Source organism: Sphaeramia orbicularis, chromosome 12 (genome assembly GCF_902148855.1).
Source record: "Sphaeramia orbicularis chromosome 12, fSphaOr1.1, whole genome shotgun sequence".
Classification (NCBI taxonomy): domain Eukaryota; kingdom Metazoa; phylum Chordata; class Actinopteri; order Kurtiformes; family Apogonidae; genus Sphaeramia; species Sphaeramia orbicularis.
In genome coordinates this window covers 46,329,848-46,355,688 of record NC_043968.1, presented here as the reverse complement: position 1 = coordinate 46,355,688, position 25,841 = coordinate 46,329,848, and the positions used below count along the sequence as shown (strand labels likewise).

Below are 25,841 nucleotides of genomic sequence, written 5' to 3'. Positions count from 1 at the left end.
TGACTTTTTCTTTCTGCTCTACATAAACACACTTTCTACTCAAACATCTGCAATAAAACCACAAATGACTCACAGTCGTGCCCCCTCATCTCATTCCATTTTTCTTTTCAGGTCATCATTATGTTTTCACCACATGAACTCATGTCGACTTTAAACAGACTCATGTTTCTCCTGTGAGACGAGTTAAAAAAAACAGCTTCAATTTCTGATGGATCGATGGATGAACTGAGAAAAAAGTCCTTCATAAATCATCTCTGTGTTTCTGTTGGCTGCTGAAAACAGACTGACATGTTACACACTTCTAGAGTTCAAGTAAAGAACACATCACACACAGAGAGAGCTGCTTATTCTGAGCAACAAGTTGTAGTATCTCTATTTGGGGCCCCACCAGATGACACTGTGGAGTATTCCTTGTACTTCTGAAATGTTGACATTTTGCTTTGTTGTTATATTTTAACTTGTTTTATTTATTTGATTTTATTGTTTCTTAATGCTTTGATTTTTATCCACTGTGCTTTTAATCTTCTGTACAGCACTTTGGTCCACTGTGGTTGTTTTAAAGTGCTTTATAAATAAAGTTGGATTGGAAAATGTGTGGATTGGATTGGATTGGATTGGATTGGGTCGACACGGTGGTGCAGTGGATAGCACTCGTACCTCACAGCAAGAAGGGACCCTTCTGTGTGGAGTTTGCATGTTCTCCCTGAGTTTGTGTGGATTCTCTCCGGGTACTCCGGCTTCCTCCCACCATCCAAAGACATGCACTGATAGGTTAATTGGTTAATCTAAATTGCCCATAGGTGTGAATGTGAGAGTGATTGTTTGTCTCTATATTTCAGCCCTGTGATGAACTGGTGACTCCTACAGGGTGTACAACACCTTCGCCCATAAGTAGCTGGGATAGGCTCCAGCAACCCCCATTACCCTAGTGAGGATAAAGCGGGTTCAGAAAATGAATGAATGGATTGGATTCCACAACATGAGCAATAATTCACTGTAAGAGAAATACTTTTTAACAACTAACATTCTACCTGTATAAACCCCTTCCCATATCTGTTGCACAAAGATCAGTACTACTACTACCAGTCTTTGTTGAGTATGAGGACAATTCACTTGGTTTGTTACAAATGTCTAAACATTTATTAAAATTGCATTTCAGCCATAGGTAGCCATCCTTATTGTCATCACACAGTGTATATGCCACTACTAGCAAAGGAATAATAGTGGATTAGATTTCTACAGCACTTTTCAAGGCACCCAAAGTGCTTTACATTATTGATCCATTCTTCATTCTCACTCTGGTGGTGGTAAACTCCTTTTGTAGCCAAAGCTGCCCTGGGAAAAGCTGACGGAAGCTGCCAATTTGCGCCAAACGGTCCCTCTGACCACCATCAAACATTCATACGCATTCATGCATCAGTGTCAGTGACACAGTCAGTGACATGTGTAAATGTTCAACCTTAACTCCTTTCCTCCAACACTATTTTACAATTTATGTTGCATCCTGCACTGTTCAAGACAACTGTGATTTGTCTCAACCTCCTGAGACCCAGCAGTGCATTTTTGTCATCTGTAGGAAAAAAAGAGTTTCACAAATTAAAAAAATTTAAAAAAAAAAACCACTGTCCAATGTAAAGGATATTCCACAAAAAAATAATTGTAAAAAAAAACTGTTGCATCATACTGTTTCCAGGCAAGGCAATGATTGAACAATTATTTAATGTAAACAAGCCTAAATGTTTACTTTCTTGAGTCTCAGGAGGTTAAGAAATACAAACTAGCCAAATAACTTTTTTCTCTTATTCCTGTGTGATAATGATGGTGCCGGACCTATCTCTGATACTGGCACATCATTAATAAAGTGTGGGGATGAACCTGGCCTTATGGGACTATGATGAATCAAGTTGACAGTTTAATGAAAGTTAAATTTAGTAATGTTCCAAAAATCTGAGATAAAACTTTTGGGAGCAAACCAGGATGAAAAGTTTAATATCATTCAGTCTGGCAAAGACAAAAAAACACCCCTTCAAGCCAGAATTAAACAAGCTGAGAAGGATTATGCAACAACAGGGGACAACGCTGGTTACACCCATTTGCTATGCAACAAATAGAAAAGAAAATCATTTATAGATTAGAAGATTTGGTTGAAGAAAAGTTTTACCAGATGAATGATTGTTGTGTATTCTTTCTCCTTACTCTGAAATTTATCTTGGATGTGTTACAACTGTTTTCATATCACAGGGATTGCAGATACTATTTGTCAACTTTAGGTTTATAATTTAAAAAAAAAAAAAAAAAAGAAAAAAGGAAGAAACCAGCTGTGTGAAATCAAATGCAGTTAATGATAAAGTCACTGATATCTGTGTCTCCACTTCAGTGCAGAGTTGCCATATAAGTTCATAGATGATGTGTGTTATTGGGGAATGTCAAAGCAGGTTTGTGCATAGTATTCACTGGGTTTATACTGTAAATCACACTTTGTATTTGGTTTGTATGACAGGAAACACATACTTCATTTTGGGATTTAAGATTAATGATCTTTGAGAGTAAGAAGCTATTTACATTCACCGGCATTTGGAAAAATAACGGATACATAAATGACATTAATATCCTGACTTCTTCCACTTAGCATTATTACTTTATTTTTAGTATCAGAAAAAAGTTCAATAATTGTTATGTTTTGTTTTTATTTAGGGGTGTAATGAACATTTCATCCAGTAGGAGTAGGGGGCACCAGCAGGTCTTCATCTTGTTAATAATTTTTTCCCTCCATCGTCATCACTCCCTTTTCCTTTTTCCACCCCCCTCTATGACTTCCTCTCCACTCTGCTGTCCCATAAAGCCTTTCTTTCTAAATGTCACCATTACACAGTCTCTCCATCACCTCGGGGCTGTGCAGGCGAGGGGGGGTGTTGATGAAGGCAGCTACTTTTCCCCCGAGACAGTGCAGCCTTTCTGTCAGAGCTGCATTGTTTCTGTGCAGCTTGTTTGTTTGGTAACCGTTGGCGACCGTCTTGCTGTAACAGTCGGTGGGTGTTTGGACGTTAACCGGTCGAGTTGTTGTGGAACACTGAGGGAGTCTGGCAGAAAACCAGAGTCCGGTCCTGCTTCTACAGCTTTCTGCTCCAGAGTGCAGTGTCTGTGCAGGGACAAAAACTGACCAGAAAAAAAAAAAAAAAAAAAAAAAAAAAACTGACCAGAGATAAACATCCAAATCCTTTATATCTAAACAGCCCTCAGACTGACAAGGAACCTCTACTGCATGGGTATCAAACTTATTTTAGTTCAGGGGCCAAATTCAGCCAAATTTGGTCCGGACCAGTAAAATAATAACATAATTATATGTAAATAATGTCAGCTCCAAACTTTCCTTTACATCTATAAACTGTCCTTTAAAACAATGTGAATAACATGAACAACCTCAAACTTCGTAAGAAAACTAAGTGCAATTTTAACGATATTGTGCTTCAGTTTATCATTTACACATGTTCATTACAACTTGCAGATAACAGTGGATCTACAAATATACAAAACATTTAATAACAGGCAGAACATTGTTAAAATTACACTTACTTCTCTTAAGACAGTTCAGGTTTTACATATTTGTTCAGGATATTTTCATTTTTTGGGAAATGATAGTTTGTTTTTGTGTAAATACAGGAAAATGACATGAAAATAAGTACATTAAATAGAGAAAAATTTGGATTTGTGAATATTTATAGGTTATTATGATAATTTTTTACTGATCTTTATGTGGAACATGAACAATATCTTAAGTGTAATTTCTGCATTTCACAAATTCATCCCACGGGCCAGATTGGAACCTTTGGTGGGCCGCAATTGGCCCCTGAGCCACATGTTTGACACCCCTGCTCTACTGCATCAGCTGATCGGTGCTGATTACTGCACAGTTTGAATCTCTGATAATATATTGCATGTGACATCAAACATTTATAACCTAACCTGAATTAATGAAACTACTGACCTGCAATTAAAAGTTTTGGAAGTCAGGCAAATCTTCTCTGTTGTTTTGCTCTGTGTCCCAGATTAGGGAAATACTTCACATAAATCTCTAATACTTTGTCTGCAGTTCTCCACATCTATATCGAACATTATCCTGTGTTGATCATAGTTGGAACATCAGACACTACATCTTTGTTAAAGACAGCACAGCAGCAGCTTCTTCTTTGATAAGATCTGATTACAGCTAAAAAATATATATTTGAATGTTTTAGAAATATAAAGAAGCTCCTTCTTGTATCTAACTGGATGAATAATCTGAGACTCTTCACCTTGAAATAGAATAAATAAATAAAGAGTCACAGCTTAATAAGTGTTGGTCTCTCCATGTCTGTTACCTTGTCTGAAATCCCCCATAGTGGACTCATTCTGTGTTACTTTTGTCTTATTTGCATTAGTAGAATGAGATGGAGGATGGATCTGTGCATGTGTGTCTTTGTTTCTAATTTTTAGTTATTGTATTTTCTTGTCTTGCAAAACAAGTCCCAGATTCTATCTTTATTTCTCAATTAAATATAATTGACAAAAAAATATTTGGAGGTCAAACATAATTTGACTGAAATGGGAAGTAGTTTTGCACACACAAGATGTCTTGTGTAAGTGCAGGGGGTTTTTTGTGTCTCAGTTAGCATTCTTGTGTACTTACCCTTGCTATTTTGAGTTGCATAAGTGCATTCATTCTGACATTTATGACAAAATTGTTCCTGGATGTTCCACCCATAACTGTCAAAAAGTTGTGTGTGAAATGCAGGACACTTCTCACCCTCAAGAAGGAGAAGGACCACCAAAGCTGTAAAAACAAAGCTCATGAATCATATCTGTATCTGCCCTTAGCTTTGGTGCTACTATAAAACCTTAGCAATGATATGACAGATTATTGCTGCTGATATTGGAATCATTTCATCCTTATTACGAAAATGAAAACATACATAAGAAAAGTAAATGCTTTAATTTGCAATAAAACTAAATTTAAGTGAAATGTGTAAAGGCAGCGGCAGATATTTTGGGAGACTAAGAATCATGATCAGATGTTGGTAATGTTCTGCTTGGTTGCAATTCAGCATTCACAAAGAAGAAGAGGAATATTGTGATTGGGGATTTCCTGTGCGAGCATAATGGTTGTGTTTGAGACGACATTACCCTGTGAAGTACAGTACATGAACTGTGCAAGTAAGTACATCGAGTACACAGTGTATTACATGGAGGTGTACTAATGGATGTATCTGTTGGGTGTCTGGGAAGAGTCTGGTTCAGACCAACTTTAAATGTAAAGCGTCATGAGATAACTTTTGTTATGATGTGGTGCGATTAATAAAATTTGATTGATTGCTTGATTGATTGACTGACTGACTGACTGACTGACTGATTGATTGACTGATTGATTGATTGATCTGAAATAAGACACAGAGGATTTTTAGTTTTTTGCTTCCGTAATGAGCTACAGCCAAATAAGTCACTCTGTTTTTACTTTTCTTATTTGTCTTCATTGGGTAATGGAGACATGAACAGGGGAAAGTGGAAAAGGTCCTGTACATGGATTAAATGTCTAACCAGGACTCAGCTGGCCTGCAGAGCGAAGAACAAACTGCAGAAGCTCCTTTTTCCTGGGAAGAATAACAGCAACACACTGACAGCACTTCCTCTGACCACCAGGTCAGGTCGGTTTAACTGACACTGGACACTTTCCTGTCTGTATGTGTGGTGAATAACAGATACGTGAGCTCAGAGGTGGAAAAAATTATTTCAACATTGTATGAAGAATACTGAAAAACCCTTTGGGAGGTTACTGCATGCATTTTACATGGACATGGAATCCTGGTTTTTGCTAGTTGTATTTATCCACATCCATCCTCCAAAAGAAACCACAATGTGCTACATACATCTGATCCTGGTTTCTGCATACATCTGATCCTGGTTTCTGATTTCTGTTTACTGTGTATCTGTGGCTTCAGGCAAGTAGTGACTAAACAAAAAACACAAACAATAGCAGCCTCACAGGTCTGTCTTTTGCTAAGAAAAAAAAGATAAAATTGGCAGCACAGAAGGGAAAAGGCATTGAAATCTGTATTCAGTGTTGTTGTCATAGCCTTAATATGATCCAAACAGTGATAACACTCATATGTGCGGAACTATGGCCATGTTGGTGGCCACAGCTGATTCTTCCAGATATACAGGGGTGGAAAAAAATTTTGGATACCCCATACATTTGTTATATATTACATGAAGAATCATCATTAAGTCATTGAACTCTGCCAAGTATTGTTCCATTCTCCAAACCCACACGCTTCCTTCTGCACATGCTCTGTTCCATCAAGGACAAAACTGGATGTTTAAACAAAATAATGAAACACATCCAGGTCATAACATTTTGAAACTGACTTTAGTTTTATTACCCCACCCCTTAAAGGGGAGGCAAGGGGTATTGTTTTTGGTTCAGTTTGTTTGCTTGTTTGTTGGCTTATTTGTTAACACTCCAGCAACAAAAACTATTGGTTGAATTCATACTAAATTGGGTTTATAGATTGCCAGTGACACAGAATAGATGTCATTACATTTTGGGAAAAGTAGGTCAAAGATAACATTTTTTAAGATTTTTTTTTTTATCTTTTTTTTTCCCATTTACTTATAATGGGCAAAATTTCACATGTCTGTAGAAGCAAAACTATTTGCTGAATTCACACTAAATTGGGTTTGTAGATTGCCAGTGACCCAGAATAGATGTGGTTACATTTTGGGAAAAGTAGGTCAAAGTTCAAATTTTGTATGAATTTTTAAAATCTTTTTTCTTTTCCCATTTACTCATGAGTAAAATTTCAAATGTCTGTAAAACATCAATTTTGTTTCAATTTACTTCAGATTTGCCACATATATAGAGGCAATTGATATCCTGACATCAGCACATACATAGACATGATGACATCAGCTGGATTGATGCCAAAATAAGCTATAATATGTACAAGGGGCAGCGTTTGTTGTGCCTGGCACCACTTGTTTTTTCTTGTTAACAGTAAACAAAAAATTATTTGCCTTTGTTTGTGTCTGTCTGATGCAGCCACACATTATGAAACATAAAAAAGTTTTTCCACAAATATATCAAGATAATATTTGAGGTTGTGTAAAAATTTTAAGGATGTCCAAATATGTTTTTACCACTCCTGTATATTTCTTCAGTACAACAGCAGGAGTTTTCAAAATGATCAACTTCTTACAGTTATGACCTTTAGTCTCCTGTTGCTGAGATACTACTTAGAGTTACTGATTATGTTCACTCTATAGTAAGAGTATCAAACAAAAGACCAATCTACTGTCCAACAAATGTGTAGAACATTTATTGAAAAAATAAATGTTAATCTCTGCAAGTGAGTGATGTTTATTTCTCTGCAAGTGAAAAAACAATCAAAGATGCACACACAATATGGTATTAACTGTATGAAATACACAGATGTAGCCATTAGGGTTTGTGACCATTGATAAGTTTTTCTGTTTTGTGTTGGAAGCTCATCATTTGTTGACGTTTGCTAACCCCATCTCTGATTCACAAACAGATTATATCAATAGGAAGTTACAGTGAGGAATGTGTTAGAGAGTGTGTTTATGTGTTTGCATGGTAAGGTCAGGCCAACAGTGATAGAAGTAACACAGACCTCATTAGACACACACAGACACACACTGAGCAGGTGGACACCAGCTGTACAAATGTGTGTCGCTGTTTATCCTGATGAGCCCGAGAGTGTTCGACTACACATAGACCCAGAGCTATTTAAAGACATACACACCTGTGACCAATAAAAGCAGTTGGAAGGTTAAATCTTCAAGAACTACAAGGCAGGACTACTGTACACAACAATGTGTCCTATTAACACACATTACTCACATTACACTGCATTTCCAATAGTAATAGGGACATAACACAGCTGTATGAAACAGGCAACTCCATTTCCACATATTTCAGAGATAGAGAGATTTTATTATAGTTAAATTACATTTGTTAGTTACAACAAAAAGCTCTTCTTTTATTCCAGTTCCGGTTTAATGGACGCTGATGCGACTTGCTGCTGCTGCTGCTCACCGGCAGTTTTAAAGGGTTTTAAATGGTTGTGTTTACTTCTTTGTATTTTATGCATTGTCTGTTTTATCTTGTTGTACAGTGTCCTTTGGTGTCTTGACACGCGCTTAAAAATAAAATTTAGCATTATTATTATTATTATTATTATTATTATTATTATTATTGTTATTATTTTATCAGGTGCTCATAAACATCAGACCTAAACAGACAGGAAACTAAAGGAAAAAATATTGGGATGGGAGTGGATGTGGAGACAGATTAGGCTGAATAATTCATCTACTTAGTAATATTTTACATTTAGTGACTTTGAGCATAAAGAGGTACTGAGTAAAACAAGTAAAATGAAAGTCATTCATTTAAAGGTTTTTGCATTTTTAGATGTTTATATGTCTCAGTTTAGAATAAAATAAATAAATTACACATTTCTAAATGAATAGTCAGTGAATTTCCTCTGATAACCAAGTACACCTGAATTTCTCCCTTTCAGTTACTAAATCATACCCATCAATACTACACAAACATACAATAACTTACAAGAGAGCACAAAAAGTGAGAAACTCTTACTTTCTGACACTAACACTGTTGAATAAACTAAAAAAAGCAATCAAAAATGAATCATTAATAAGTGATCAGATCATGTCTGTGCAGTTTGATTCTCATTTTCATTCGACATCAGTGTCACAGGATTAATTATGCGTTGAACCAGCACATGGCCACAGTACATGATGTTTGCATATCATGAAATATTTCTTTATATATTTCTGTTTGTTTGTTTTAGGAAAAAAAGTGATTTTTAAGCACAATTTCTGTCCCATCTTGCGTTAAAACTATCCCAGCCAACATCAACATCATATCAATAACCACAACGGATTGCGGTCGCATTTGTTTTATCAAGGTCTGTGATTGTAATTACTGTGTGTGTGTGTCTCATGTGTGCATATGTGTGTCAGCTGTCGACACAGTTGCTCTGAGGTATTTCAAAGCAACAGCTGGGGTTGAAAGATCCTCGACAGGCTCACACACACTTTCTCGACCCCCCCTCCCCCCTTTGCCTTTGACTCCCACACACAAGCGGTGCAGCCCCCTCCTCCCTGTCATGTCATGTCATGTGGTCTGTCCTGGCCTCGGTCGGCGGGGTGGGCGGGACAATCGCTAAATTGAAGCTTTGTTGTTCACAGTGCTCTCAACATTAATGACGAGGCAATAGCAATGTGACAGTCAGCAGATCTCTCTCTCTCTCTTTCTCTCGCTCTCTCTCAAACACAAGGGGACACCCACTTCATGACTCTGTGACTCATACAGCAGAGGCTAACACTTACACTTTACACATAGACACAGACGTACACATAAACATAAGCGCAGACATAGACATACACACACATACACACACACAGGCTTTATTTGTCATTCGGATTTACAGTGTATATCAAAATAAGCTTTCAAAATAATAAAACAAGTGTATACAAAAATAAAGTAAATATGCATATTAAAGCTATGTGTCAAGTAATAAAATCTATGTTTCAAGTAATAAGTAATAGGATACATTTATATATTTCCATTTATTTTTACTCAGTAAACTACTGTATTGGTGACATTGGCTTTAATTTGGTTCAGTTGCAGAAGGTAAGAGGCCTTTACCTAAAGCCCAGTTCTATAAAACATAGACCATTATTTCTATTTCCTTCCTTCCTTCCTTCTTCCCATGTTGATCTGCTCCCATTTTCCCCTTTTAAAGTTATGATATTATGCTGTCTATATATCATAGACTGTTGTTTTGCAAAAGTGAGAATGTTTGAACAAAAGGAAGAGGAGGAAGGTGGAAAGCTAGAAGCTAACGCTACTGCTTTTTATTATTTTTACACAGTCACTTTAAGGAGCTGTATGTAAGAATTATGTTCCAAGTAATCATAAAATGGCCCTGAATGTCACCAGACATTTAGGAATCATGTTCATTTCAAATACTGATATCACTAACAGTAGTAGTCCAACCAGAATATTCACATTTGAAAAGCTAACTGTCAGCCCCTAAATAATGTTTATGTTGTCATTTTGTGTTTTGGTCTGATGTTCCACCCATCATCTATCTCAAAAATCACCAAGTCAGTAGCGTTTCAGCATCCAGGTTGCCAGTTCCCACTGAGCTGCAGCTGGAACATTCCTGATCACAAATGTCTGACGTTACTAAACCTAAAAGGTCTCGTTATGATTCCTAAATACATCATGACAAAGTGAGAAACAAAACAAGAATATGTATAGGAGATGCTTTTAAAAGATGGAGATGGCTGAAAACAGAGAAGAATTTGAAGACTGACGCCGAAATTGCTAATTTTCTCCTGGACAGATAAGATTCAGCTGTGTTTGCCTAACTTAATTCTACTTATTGTAAGCACGGACATTTCAGATATTCTCTACAGTCGAATAACGTTATGCATGTTCGTTCATAGTACATTAGCCCATATGCAGGTGGGTCATTGAATTGACCAGGTAATAAATTGCTTGAGAAACAAAAACGCTGAGACACCGTTAGCACGGCATGGTAATATAAAACCCAACTGAGATATTACATGGGTCCTCTTTCAGTCTTTACACATCGTATAGTAGCCTGTAGAATTTGGTGGACTATTCACGCGGAAGAGTGAAGAGCATGTTGACCAATATGACCATTACTAACATTAGTTATTTGCCAGTAGTCTCCATCTTTTCTGATAGAACTGAATAAGTTACAATATATACAGTATATATAATAAGTTACTGAATAAGTTAAATTGAAGCATAAACATAACTAACAGACAATGAACTTACAGTGTAGGACTTGTCGCTTGCCATGGTAGCTCTTTGTAGTAGACGCTCATGGCAACCTCTTGTCTTGGGGGGGGGGGGTACCACGCTCGACAGTATTTTGAATGCGGTTACAGTACCAGTTTTGGCCACAAACTTACATACAGCTCCTTTAAGTATCTGAATGGTCGTGGGGGAGGCTGGAGCCCATATCCCAACTGAAACTGGGGGAAGGAGAAGTTCATCACTGGGTCTGACATATAGAAACAAACAGGCTGTCACTCTCACACATACAGGCATTTAAGATTCACCAATTAGCCTGTTAAGGTGCATGAGGAAGCCGGAGCAGAGAAACACCACAAAGAAACGGGGAGAACATGCAAACTCACACACACAGAAGGACCCCAGGCAGCCGGCACTGGGACTGAATCCCATGAGGCCACAGTGCTGTCCACTGGACCACTGTGCCAACAAACATTACTGCTAACTCACTGAAGGCAAATATAATTAAGAACAAGTCAGCGCACTGCAGAGTAATGATTTCCTGTTCAAGTGTCACATGAGTTTGTGCACTGTTGTGTCTCTGTAGGAGACTAGTGTCAGATCCTGCCCCATTCATTAAATGGATGATTAACACACTTTCACAAGATGTACTAGCAAGATTTCATGTAAAAGAGGTAAAACAAGCAGTCTAAATAAAGTGAATCATCAACATTAGTTGCTAGAAAAATCAAAATCCACTAATCTACTTTTATCCATCCGTCGTCCATCTGACCATGGCCACTGGTACAGTGTACGGTGAAGGACCATCCCGTACTCTTTGTATAGAAAATATTTACTGAAAACACCAGCGACACTGACTACAAAATGTTTACAACTACCGGTGAAATTATTTGGTGGTATTGGAATAACATTACAGTACAATATGTCAACTTTGTGTAATATAAAGCATTAATTAACAGGCTACCTTACAGACTGTATACTGTAGTACCAAACAAACACATTAAATTGTGCATCACTTGTACATTACTACACACCACAGTTGGCCTGAGACATTATTAACACACACACCAGCAGTGACTGAAATTAGACAGTTATGCTTGTTATTTGAATAATCCAGAACAACAAAGTCTTGAAAATAGCACCTTTATAGTGTTGGATTTTTTATATTAAAGCCATAGACATGTACATTTTTCTTAACTGCACCATGAGTGTATTCATTCCTCATTTCTGGCCTTTTATTGGTCACGTTAATTTCACCTCAAACCATTATCCGAGACCGTGATACAGTTTTAATTCTGTACAGTCACAAATTTGCAAAGGGCAAAAAATTACTTGAAAGTTAAGTGTCACTGAGTCTTGACAAACTGTTTTGATTATCAAGTTAAAAGCTATATTTTTCCGTTCCAGATGCCTGTTACTAAATGTTTTGTGCCTTTGTAGATCCACTGTAATCTGTAAGTTGTAATGTACATGTGAAATGATACTGAACTTATTTTTCTTAATAAATTTCAGGTTGTTCATGGATGTTCAGGTTATCCACATCTTTGTGAAAGGATAGTTTGTAAGTGTAAATATTTTCATACTCTGTTGCACTAAAACAAGGAGAACATTTTGAAGTTGTTATTATTTAAGAGTTATTATGCTATTATTTTCCTGGTCCAGGCTACTTTAGGTCAAATTGGGGTGTATGTGGCCCCTGAACTAAAATGAGGTTGACATCCAGGCCTTAGAGTGTGTATTTGTGTGGTGGTGGTGGTGTGTGTGTGTGTGTGTGTGTGTGGGGGGGGGGGGGGGGGGGGGGGGGGGGGGGCTGTGTCTATCTAATACAGACAGTTTTGGACATCACCACACTGATTCATCTCCTCCTCCAGACAGACGTCGCCTCCTTAAGCCTCCTTCACTCCTCGTTCGTCTGAACATGGAGCCACCATGAACCTGACCTTCGACCTGACCAATCTGCTCTCACCGCCCACGGACATCTGTATCACTATTCCTGTGGGGTCGCTCCATTGTCATAATGAATTTTCCTGCCGCGTACCGTAACCTTCACCACCATAAATAAATGCCTGATGTTAACACTAGAACCAACTCCTATCCTTTACAAACTGATCTGGACCCTTTGTGGTCTCCATGGGTCAGTCCTCACTCTGTAAGACATTACAGATTTATGGTTACTTTGTTTGTCAGTGTCTTTGTTGGTTTATAGCTGTGTGACGACAGCGGTTTTGTTGCCGCCTCAGCAGTTTTTCTTCTTGTCACACAGACCTCTGTCTAATAAGAACAAACTGAGGACTTCCTTTCCTTCTCCTGGTTCATAATCAGAGCCACATGTTTCCTCCTGGAAACATGAGCTCATCTATCTGTCTTTGGGTCACTCAGGGAAAGGGGTCTACCTGAGAAAATATCATAAAAAGTGACAGCAGGATGACTCTATCACGTTGGTCAGAGGACAGAAACAGCAGAAGAAGCAACACTGATATTAAATTTGATTATTTCTAAGGCTTTGAATCCAGCTTTAGGGGGATTTACATTTAATAAGCCGCAGCACTATGAGAATTTTAATTGGTTGTTGAATACTTTGAGTGCATTATTAATTTTTACTGCCAGGATGCCAAAAAAAAAACAGTTGTGAAGTTGTGAAGGGGCTCGTGAAGTTTTATCCTGGTTTTTAGATGGTACACACAGTGACACAGAGAAACAGGGGTCTGAAATATTGCGAGTGTTTCATGCGGGGGAGTATGTGTATGAACATTCCACTGAGCTGACTGCAACAACACATGGTAATCATTACAGGCAGAAGAAAAGCAGTCAGAAAATCAAACTGACACACATTAGTAGAGTCGAGGAGGATGGTTTGTGAATCAGACCTGCAGTTCACTGAAACACACACACAGGTCCACAGGTAAAGCATTAAACATTCAAGGCTGAAGATCAGACACAATGAAAAACAGGTACGAGATGGAGCAAACAGTTTATCTATGAAATATAATGAACGTTTCAACAAAATGTCACATTAATCTATCTGAGAGTTTTTGACACTGGGGCCGACGTATGATCTATAGTTTGCAGAACTATTTTCCTACAGGTCCATTTTGAAAAATGATAAACTACTGTGACCTAATTTATAACAGGTCTTATCTATCACTTGTACAAAGAGAAAAATGAATGTTACTGCCATTTCATCAAGAACAAGAAGAGGTATATAGTTTGTAAACCACAACTTTAGTTCAATGCACATTACTGAAAACGTGTAAATATTTTAAATACTTTTAAATGGACAAACATTGAACAGGTTTTATTTTTTTCTCTCATAATAAATCAAGACATATTACATTCAATGCTATAATTACAATTTTACAACAATAATGAGCATTCTGAAGGATACTAGCAAATGATACTGAAATGCTTCAAATACAGATTTATTTAGATACCTAAATAAAGTCTTGTTGTAACCAAGTCATTGCCAACAAATGAGCTATAAAGATCTTCTGCTTCTAGTAATTTTCAGAAATCTAAGCACATTGAGATTTTTTTTTTAATATAAAGCCACAAATCCAGAGTTTTTCAACCTTGGGGTCGGGACCCCATGTGGGGTCGCCTGGAATTCAAATGGGGTCGCCTGAAATTTCTAGTAGTTAAAAAAAAAAAAAAAAACTTAAAAAATATATGGTGAGTTGACAGAGACAATCCCAATACATAACAGACATGACAAACTCTGAAGCTGAAACTGAAGCACTGTGGTACTGTTTATCTTTCAAGTGTTCATTGTGGTCAGTTTCAGATGCTGCAGTTCTTTCATAATTCATAGTTTGAGTTCTTGTTTGTTCAGTATTAATTGTCAGCCTTGTAAATCCAAGCTGGACTGACTGTACATATCCTGACCAAGGAAAAGAAAATTCTCACTTTGTGCAGTAATCTACACCTGGCTTTTCTGCTTCTGTCCATAATAATATACATTATAGAGACTAAATGTCGTCTAAAATTAACATTTATTCACAACATAGTATAGCAAACTATTACATGATCAAAAACAAATTAATTTTAGCAAAAAAAAAAAGTCTCCATTTTTAATGTCTGGGGTTGCCAGAAATTTGTAATGTTAAAATAGGGTCACGAGCCGAAAAAGGTTGGGAACCACTGCATTAATCTTTTACTGCTGAAATGAGTCCTAAAATCCAGAAATCCAGATTTTCTAAATGTATTTTTGGTTAGATGCCTGAAGTAAGGAATGCGATTAAGACACAAATAAATACCCCGTTTGTGAGTTTTGAAGCTTTTACTTTGCTTTTATGTAAAAAGGCATCCCCTAACAACTAGGTACATGTTTAATGACTCTGACACGAGCTAAGTATCAGAATCATTAAATGTCACCACACTGAACCCGAAAACTCATCTGCTGTAGTCCACCTTTTACAGCCTTGTGTGGCATTTTGCAAACTACTTTATTACCTGCTAAATTTATATATCATGAATGAATATGAACTGGATATGGACTAATTTATTCTGTTTTTTTTTCCACTGAGCTTACTTTCTGCAGTAAACCAGAAGTCAAATGAGAAACACATTGACTTTTGGTTGAAGGAATCACAGCAATGTAATGCTAATGCTGGGTTTTCTGACAAAAACACACGATCCATTCAGCACTACAGAGGACAGTGTTCAGTATCATTAGACTTAGATCCAGACTTCTGCACCAAATAAAAAAAAATAAATATGTGAGACAGGTAAAAAAAAAAAAATGTTTATAGGTATGGGCACAAATATATGAAATGAAGGTCTACAGCAGGTAAGAGACAAATGAATTAACCCATAAAGACCCAGTGTTACTTTTGTGGTAGTTCCCAAATAAATTTTTCTCTCTATTTAACCTTTCTTAAGTGATTCATCACAATTTATCATGATATTATCCTCTGTATTTTGCATTTTTTTCAGAGAAAATCAGATATTTTCCTACTTTTATGTTACTGATCATGCACTTCAATTATCATGCTGAGATTACATTTGGGATATCGTACCAAATAAAAAAGAAAACTTGAGAAAAAGTGACTTTTCAGTAAAATCTATCATTAACTGAACATAAACCAAGTGTCTCCATCCACTGTCATTGATCAAACTCAGTGGGTTTTACTGGTGAATCAATATAGTAGAAGATGACAGTGTTTCCACTGTAACTATGACACCTCTGAACATCCAAATGGGTCATATCTGGTGACCATGAAAAGATGACAAACTGCATTTTACACCACTTATTTACATGTATTGATAGGATTAGTGGATCAACAGGTATTAAACAGTAACAGACCACACTGTAAAAAAAATCCTGTTGTTTTTACGGAAAAAAAACTGGCAGCTGTAGTTTCCAGAACAATACTGTAAAAAACACTTCCAACTATAAACATATTTACAGAGTAACATGTAGATTTAACATTTTAAACATGTATGTTAAACACTGGATTTAAATGGTCAATGGACTGCACTTATTTAGCACATTTTATACACCCTCATGATGTGCTTTCCAAATCCACCAGGTCCAACTGGGAGCAATTTAGGGTTCAGGGTCTTCCATGGACACTTGGACATATGGACAGTCGGAGCCAGGATTCGAACCACCAACCCTTTGGTTATTGGACGAGCCACTCTACCAACTCTACCAACCCATTAATTTAGTTTAAAACAAAACTAAAATAAAAGTTTAAAATATTAAATTGTTAAATGTTTACTTTTTTTAAATAACTTTTTTATTTAAAAAAAAAAAAAAAAAAAAAAAAAGCAAATACGCCGTTATTTCAACATTATGGTCTTGCAATTTAAACGGCACCACATTGTTTTTCAATTTACAGTTTAATTTTCTAAAAACAATAGAAATACATCATTTCTACATACAAATCTGGTTTTGTTCACATACTCTTCCTGTAAGAACTACAGCTATATTTGATTTAATCATTAACACAAAAATCTTTTTAAATAAACAACTTTGCATTGTATTGTCACTTACAGTTTTTTTATGTTGCAATTTTACAACTTTTTGGTGTTAATTCTACAGTCATTTTTTACAGTGCAGTAGATGCTTTTGGATGCTGGTGTATATTTGGGTCTTTATGGATTAAGTGCAATTTATTATAAAACTGTCCAAATATTCAGGCTAATAAATAAAGTAAAACTGAAGTTGAAGGTCAGTATAGAAGTTTAGTATGTTCTTGTATACTTATGGCATGTGAAATTTGTGTTGGAGTGTTCTGTCATTTGTGGATGTTATCTAGCTCCATTTCTAAGTTAACACTGTTTTAGTTAACTTTATTTGATTCATATTCTTAATTTATTAACATATTTTATTGATTGATTTTAATTATATCAGCCGAGCGCAAATAGTAAAAGAGAGTAATGCAAGGAGTGTTGCAGCTGTCCTCATTTTACCCAATGTGACCGACAAATGACTTACATAAAGTGTGTCTTCAGAAAACTGGAAAAAACGTAGACTTGGAAGTGTGCAGAACTAGGCTGTGGGGATCTACTGGACTGAAAATGCTCCTCAGCTGATCTCTTTGTGGTTTCCTCTGTGTCAGGTCTATTTTCAGCAGCTGTCAGTGGAGGCACAGCAGAGCTCAGCTGTCCTGCCATCAATCAGCACGTACAACCCCCAAACCTCCTGACCACACTGTTGTAGAGTCACAACCTCTGAATCAAACAGCTCAGATACACTTTACACACCACTCATAATAGTTTAGCAGATGAAAGGCCATCATAGTATTAATGTAATGTTTTTCTTACAATATTTTAATTAGGCTACTTTTTTACTGTCGTGTTTTATTGCATTATACTAATATTTTTTCATTCACATGTTTATTTCAAACCTGCTACCACAGTTTAACACTTAACAGATGATACCTGGACAGACCGATAAACAATGAATAAAATAATATAATTTAACTCTAATGTTCTGAGATATTTATAACTTTTTTTGTATTAATAACCTATAGGTCACTAATTAAATTCAAAATTATTTCATTTCATCCTGTCCCATGTTCAGAATGCTCAATTTATGATGAAATGTGAGGAACTGCAACCTGCAAATGTTTAACATTTTTACTTGGAATCTGCCTATAATTGAGGGATAATAGCGTTTGCAGCAGTCGGAGACAGACTGATAGGCTACTGGTTTTCAGTATGAACCCCGTCTGTCTGACGGGTTGAACTGAGCGGAGGTGATGACGTCAGATCAGAAAGGTGATCAGCTCAGAGGGGAACTGGAGCTCAGTTTCCCTGCTGGCTGAACTCAGAGTTTGGAAAGATCTTGACCGAGTGTTAAACTCTCACTTCCAGCTTCAGTCACACACTTCCTGTCGGATAAAACACTTCCTACCACAAATATTCTGCCGCTCTGTAAGGAAGAGTCTGAAGTTACTGCACACAGATGCATACAGGAGCTGCACCTTCATCATCATCATCACAGTAATATGTTCATAACAAACAGGTCCAAGTTAAAGATAGCCCCAGGTTTATCATTTATATTGGAGTCACCAAGGTAAGCTCTGGATTTTCAAAAAATGCTTCATTTCAAACCAGATGAGTTCCAAATTTGCACTTCTTGCCATTAAATGAGCAGAAAATTAGGATGGCCACATAACAACCCAAGTCACTTTTCTGCAAAAGTCACAACAACAATTGGACAAGTCTTACAGTAACTTCAATTCCAAAGGTATTTACAGAATCTTCAAAGATTCTTCCGGCTGTAAAAACTCATCAGATGCACACATTTTCTGATTTCTTGTTGATAACACATTTTTTCCATAAATCAGTGTTTTTCAATGGGTCCCGACCCCAAGGAATTCAAATGGGGTCGCCTGAAATTTCTAGTAATTGATTAAAAAAAATAAATAAATAAATTACTAATAAAAAATATTTTTTTAATGATTCACTATATTTTTCATTATACTTAAAACACCACACCATTTTCCTTCTAAAAGTCAAATTCAAATAAAATGCAGGATATAATATCTGAGAGGGCATATCTTGATTGACCTGATCATGTGACCGCATGCATTACTACGCTTCAACCTGCCTGGACACAGTCGCAGCCAAAAAAAAAAATGGACCGAACAGAGAATGGAAAGATTTCTTCGCCTGCCTGGCCCCACTAAGACATCTCAAAGAGAAAGATGTCTCCGTTTTGAATGTCTGGGGTCACTAGAAATTTGCAATGTTAAAATGGGGGTCACAAGCCAAAAAAGGTTGGGAACCACTGCCATAAATGAACAGATGCCGGGGGCTGACAGACAGCACTTCAAATCCATTTGAAGGAAAAAAAAGAATGAATTCACCGTTTGCACTGCCAATAGTACTCAGTACATTGTAATTACACACTAATTGCAGGTATTGCATAACATTACTGGAGAAATAATTACAGATCATAATGTCACACTGATTAATTAAAGGGCTGCAATTTAATTAGAACAATGTGGCTCAGGCTCAAACTCACTGTGTTTTGTCTAATCATTCTCATGCCCTATTATGGAATACGGTGCAATATGCAATATGTGTCACATGACCACAAGGCTTTTAACAACACCATAGAGACAATTACCTAGCAGCTGTCAGTGTACATTAAATTAGATTATTCATGAAATCTATGTGAAATTGCTAACTAACTGGCTCAGTTGCTGGTGTTGCTCGTATCAACATTTCAACCAGCAAACATTATTATTTGTGTGAAAATATGTCAAAGGAAGATGTAGTCGCTCACAGCACATGGACTTTGTGAGGTATCCGTCGTCTTTCCCCAAATTTCCTGAGCCATGAAATGACTGTGATGCATTGTGGGATGCATCACGCATACAGCCCAACTGGTATGTATACCTACTTTAACCCTTTATAGGGCACTCATAGAAATACTCTGAAATTCAACATTTCAACTTTAGTGTATAATGTATGTGTTTAATGTATTACTTTTGTCAAATTTTTCAAAGTTTTTTGTTATGTAGAAAATCAAGGTCAGTGAAGTTACCATATCTGGTTCCTTACCCATAAAGTGGCAAAAAAAATAAAAAAATAAATCCAAGAAGTAAGTATAAAAGATACAAGAAAAACACATGTAAGGTGAAAAGAACATCACTTTTAGAACATTAGACCAACATAAGTGCTGATCCAGACACCTGTCCACATCCACATTCTCCCTTTGAACATCATTCCTTACATTAGTACCATTACTTCATGGTACCTAACAAAGCAGGTACACTCACTATTCATGCAGAGGTGGACCTTACAGACCCTGTAGACCACATTGGACCTGATTGTTGGCTCACTGTCCTCACTGGAACTGTTGCTGTCACTGTCTTGTAACTTATGTGGAAATGATCAAAAATAGTCACTGACCCGACCAGTGTAGTGTTCACCTGGATATCACTGTCATACATTACTGACAAAGTAGCCTAATAATGCATTGAAATGGTTGATTAGTTAGGTGACACCTTAGATTCCAAATCACAGAGATAGCATACAAGACAAGCAGATTCATTACATAGCAACTCAACAAATCAGTACAATACACTCACTTTACACACAAGCAGAACTCTGTATATTTTACTGAGATTCAAAATCTCAAAAACAGAGATACAAACTGTTGGAAACTACTGGAAACATAATGTTCATTTTTATGTTGCTAAAAGCAAATGACACTGTGCCAATATCAATGATTGTGATCTCTTTTTCTAAAAAAAAAACTATTTCTAACTTTTTCTCTTTTTTCCACACCTGGTGAGATCTATGCAGAATGGAAGCATGCGAAAGATTTTCAAATATCAAAAACCGAAAAACAAAACAAAACAAAAAAAAAACTCAAAATAAGATTGTGCCCTTACGTTAGTCAGGGACAGAGTTTGTGTTTTTCTGATATTTGATACTTGAACCTGTCGGGGAAGCCTCGAGGTCACCCCCCCACCACCACCACCACCATCCGTTTCTGGAACCGTCCACCTCACATCCACAGTCTGACTGCGACAGCTGAGGCCGACACACGACTGAACACTGCACACAGTTGTCTCTCTGACAGAGTCGACACCACAAACACAGACCGCACAAATCAGCCTGCAGAAACACCAGCAACACATCTGACTGATGGTTTGTCTGATTCAAGCACTAAAATGGTTCCTCTGGACAGATGAAACATGTCTCTGTATTCACTTTGTGTTTCTGCTGCACTTTATGAGCACACTAACACAGACTGACTGTAGGCTGACTGAGAGAAGCTAAAAGTAAAACAGAACTAAAAGCAAAAGAGGTCTGACTCACCAGAAGTAAAACCATAGGACGTACATGGATTGAATGAGATTATATTATATTAAAATTCACATGTTTATTATGCTTTAAAATGTACAATATACTTTACAGCAGTTCTTGCTGAGTTAAGCACTTATCCACTGAAATGTTTAAATGAAGGCCCCTGTTCAGGTTTTACTTAACATCTTTGGGGTTTTTTATCCTTAAGCCCCTATCCTTTTATCCACTGTGAGCCCTGATGTCAGATATACTCAAAAAAAAAATGTATGAGAATGCACTTGAAAATAAAAGTTTGATGACATTACAAGAAACTATTAGGCTAAGTATAGTCAACTCATTTGTAGATATAGTCGAATGTGTGAATGAATTTAAGTTAAATGGATTTAAATTAGCAAGTTTTAGTTATAACCACTCCTCTTTGTCTTTTGACCATGTAAGATGTCACCTGCCCGTGCATGTCTGGACAGGCCAGTCTCAGTGCTTTTGATCAAAGAGTAGCTGCTATAGCTTTGGTGCTTATCAAGATACAACTCAGAAAGTTCTAAGCAGCTGTCAGCTGTCGCCGATTTTTTGTTTTAACCATGAGAGGAGCGTTTTGTGTATTGTTTTATTGTCTAAAACATTGTGTTGTTTTACTGTCCAAAACGTTATTTTGTTTTATTGTCCACCCGTTCCATTGACCTGTTCCACGTTAATTTTCTCTTAGCTGGGTGTCAACAAGATGCACTGTAAGATAAGATGAGTTTACTTTCAAAAATTGAGAAAAGTGGTTGCCTTTAAAAAAGATTAAGTAATGATTAATGAATTTTTTACGTACATTTAACATAAAATCTTTTGTAATATCAACTGCTTTGCATAGTTATTAAACTTATACAATTAAGTTCAATGTACTAAATTCCAAGTTGATTTAACAAAAAAAAATTTATTGAAGAAGTTCATTAACCATTACTTAATTTTTTTAAGACAACCACTTTTCTCGTTTTTTTTTTTTTTTTTTTTTAATAAACTCAACTTACCTGGGCTTACAGTGCACAAGAGGTTAGTCATTTTTAATTTGAGGGTAAAACAGGTCCCTATGATCATATGAAAAAACATGTTACACTGTGAATGACAAGAAAATTCAAGTGATGGGGAAAAAAATCTTCCAAAGCACTTAAAGGGTGAACTGATTAGCAAAGTTTAGGGTTATGGGTATAGTTGCATTCTGGTTAACTGATCTACATAGCAAACTGGGTGTTTCTGTTTGGTTTTTCCTTGACATACTGTATGTAGGTACTAAATGTAGTTATTGGTCATTAGGTTAAAGATCACTCATGCTCTTATTCTTACTAGTCACTTTATTGTTGTCACTTTGATTTTTCTTGTGTCATGCACCTCGCAGGTGTCTTAAGTCAAGTTTCATTTATTTGTTTCATCAGCCCTTTGAGCTTATAGTTAAATTCTTTTATTTACTTTTTTACATATGTGCCTTGCTGCACCATGGGTAACGCATGCAGTTTTCTGCACATATGGCAAAACTGACAATAAATCTGACTTTATTTCATTTCATGTTTTTACGTCACAATGTATGTAAGTTTACCCCGTCCAACCTGCAGGTATGTGACAGTAGGTCACCCTTCATCATCTCCACCAGTGTAAACTCAGCTCACACACACCCTCTAACCCGCAGACTGTCTGATGCCGCAGAAATGCGCTGCGCAACGTTTGCGTAAAACGTGTCCAAAGGCAGAAGCTGTCACTCACCTATGGAGACCAGTTTGATGTGCTCTCTCTCCAGGAACTCCAGAGCCACGGACACGTTCTCCAGCTTCATCTGTCTGAAGTTGGGTCTGGCGTGATACTTTCTGTACATGTTCTTCTGGCTCAGCACCTCCAGCAGCCCGATGAGCTTCAGCCCGTCGCTCAGGTCCTTCTGCAGGTCGTTGATCCTCTTGTTGATGCATTTGAGGTGTTCGTTGCACCATCTGGTGAAAGTGTTCTGCTGGATCTTCTTCCACGGGGCGTCCTCGGCCAGGTCCTTCTCCGTGGCCGGCATCTCCTCCTCTTCCTCGCCGATGTCCGTGCCCTGGTAGAAGATCTGCTGCTGCGGCTCGAAGTAGCTGTTGCTGCTCATCATGGTGCCCCCTTTTATACCACAAACTGGAGTGGGAAGAGGAGAAAAGGGAGAAAAAAAAGGAAAGAAGAAGTGGAGCAGAGGGGGCAGTGCCAAGCCTGCTGGGAGTTACACACTTCAGGTTGGTTCACACACACAGACCATGCGCTCCGGTCCCACAGCAGATCCACAGTCAGTTAACCCTCCTCTGGGTGAGTCATGGGCTCCGGTGGGACACAGATGAGAGGAAAAGTAGCAGGAGACGGGATAAAGAGGAGAGGAGAGTTGTTCTTTTTTCCTCCGGACAGACGTCTTGGTCCGGGTTGACGCGCAGACGGCGGCGCCTGGAGAGAGAGAGTGCACTGGGGCTGTGGGACAGAAGAGGAGCAGGCTTAAGAAGTTGGGCGTCACTGTGCTGGACCCTCTGGAATGCCCCCTCCATGACCATATACTACTGCGGCCTGGGCATCCTCTAATCCGACGGAGATACGGATGCATGAGCCCATTGGACAAGAGCAGGACAGGGGGCGGGGACAACACGGACCCCACCACCACCACCAGTACCCCCCACCCGCCCACCCAGGACCCATACCCTCCCCAGGACCCGGGACTCCACATCACCTCTGAGTATTTTTAGAGGCTCCAGACCTGTTTGTAAAAAGCTGCTCATAAAGTGTGATGGTGACATGACGTCATCTGAGTGTCCAATCAGATTACAGCGTTAGAGCAGAAAAAAATGTCAGAAATGTAAAAAGTGAAAACAATAAATCAACATCAACTAATAATAAGATAATTATAACATCCCAAAATGTAATTACATATTTTAAACATGATATTCACAATTTAGAATTTGACGTAAATTTGTTCATCTTATTTGGAAAATTTCATATACATAAAAATAAATATACTAAAACACACCGAAATTTCAAAATCTTCCTATTGGAATTTAAAAATTATATTAAATCTTTCAAATATATTTATAATAATAAAAAAAAGCTCTAACAGCCTGGCTATTTATAAACAATTCTTTAATATTGATTGAACTCTCTGTTGCATGTATTTATTTATATTTGTTAGATTTGGGTTTTGTTTTTTTTTATTTATTTACTTACTTTTTTATGCTATTGTTTGTATATTATGCATTGTATCTTTAAATCTATGCATTATTTTCTTAAACTTATATGTTCAAATGCTTTTTCCTTTTTGACATCTTGTTGTTTGTTCAAATTTTTGTACTGTATACTCAAATGTTTTCAATACAGTTGAATAAATAAATAAATATATCAACATCAACTTGTCATATTTTATTTCAACAAAACAGACAGAAAGTAACTAAGTACAAATACTCCCTAATACTCTTATTATTGTACTTGAATATAGTTTTACTTTTCAAGGCATCTTTGTACTTTTCCTCTATACTAACATGAATATATGTACTTTTCTGCATTTAGTGCTAATGCATATTTTTTGCAGCACAATTTTAACTGACAACAAATAAAAAAGATGTCACCTTAAAAGTACCCATCAGTACAAATCACACATAATGACTAACATAAATTTAATTTAAAAAATGTAATAATGTAAGAGGTAACAAACAAAATTGCATAGAATGAAAATCAAGTAAAAAATGTACAGGATGAAAATATGCCCTGATTTTTTCAAATTTTATCTTTAAAATGAGAGCAACATGAGTTCTCTATATCTTTTATGAATGTGTAACAAGACAAAAAAAAATATATGTAACAGTGAAAACCATGTAAAATGTGTGACAACTAAAAACAAAATGAAAGTTGCTAAGATGAAAACAATGTAAAAGATGTAAAAAGATGAAAATGATATAAAAGAAGCAACAACATGAAAAGGATATAAAAGATGTAACCAGATGAAAACAATGTAAACTATGTAATAAAACAAAATAAGACAAACAACAAATGCAACATAAAAGAGGAAAGTGACGTAAATAAATAAATTAATTAATTAATGACTGTAACAACATAAAAGATGCTACAGAAACTACTTTTAGTTGTATACTTAGTGAACATTTCAAAGTAAAATGTTTCACCTTTACTGACATTGAATCAGTATTTCTACTTTCACTAGGGTCTTTTTTTTTTTAACTCAAGTATCTGTATTGCCTGGAATGTGAAAGAATGTGTGGGCTTTTAACAAAAATCATTTTAATTTACACACATTCACCTATTATTTACTCACCAGTTCTCATTTATTCACTTGTTTTCACTGGTAACACTGCTGATTGGTGCTTTAACTTCCTCATATTTATCGGATGAGATAATGATGTGTCGGTTTCTGGACTGAGACAGAGATAGCCTACAAACACACTGACATGACCATGAATATATCCGCCGTCTGCAGCCTGGGCTCACATTTCTGTTCTGTCATCATGAGAGTAAAACAACAGAAATGTCAGCCAGGATCTGATTATAGAGACAAACTACATCTAAAGCCTCTGTGACTCACTCTGATGCTTTAAATAAAGACCAGTGGCTGTTCTCAGAAGATGATAGTAAGAAAAATTAATAATAACCATCAGTGAGTGGATTAAAGCACGTTTATAGTGATAGATGACAGATATTAATTCACTGACAGAGG

The 25,841-nt window shown here is 36.8% G+C and overlaps 1 protein-coding gene across 4 annotated transcripts in view; it reads right to left on the bottom strand.

The window, feature by feature from the left end:
- The window catches only part of flncb (filamin C, gamma b (actin binding protein 280)), a 68,188-nt gene extending 44,495 nt beyond the window's left edge, over positions 1-23,693 (bottom strand). For 3 of the 4 annotated variants that reach the window (XM_030149686.1, XM_030149688.1, XM_030149687.1), the window contains exon 1: positions 22,883-23,693. In XM_030149686.1, the coding sequence (XP_030005546.1) occupies positions 22,883-23,255 (373 nt within the window). In that variant the 5' untranslated portion in view covers positions 23,256-23,693. The remainder of the gene's footprint in view (positions 1-22,882) is intronic. The other variant, XM_030149689.1, reaches the window with a different exon arrangement.
- Positions 23,694-25,841: the final 2,148 nt, after the last annotated feature.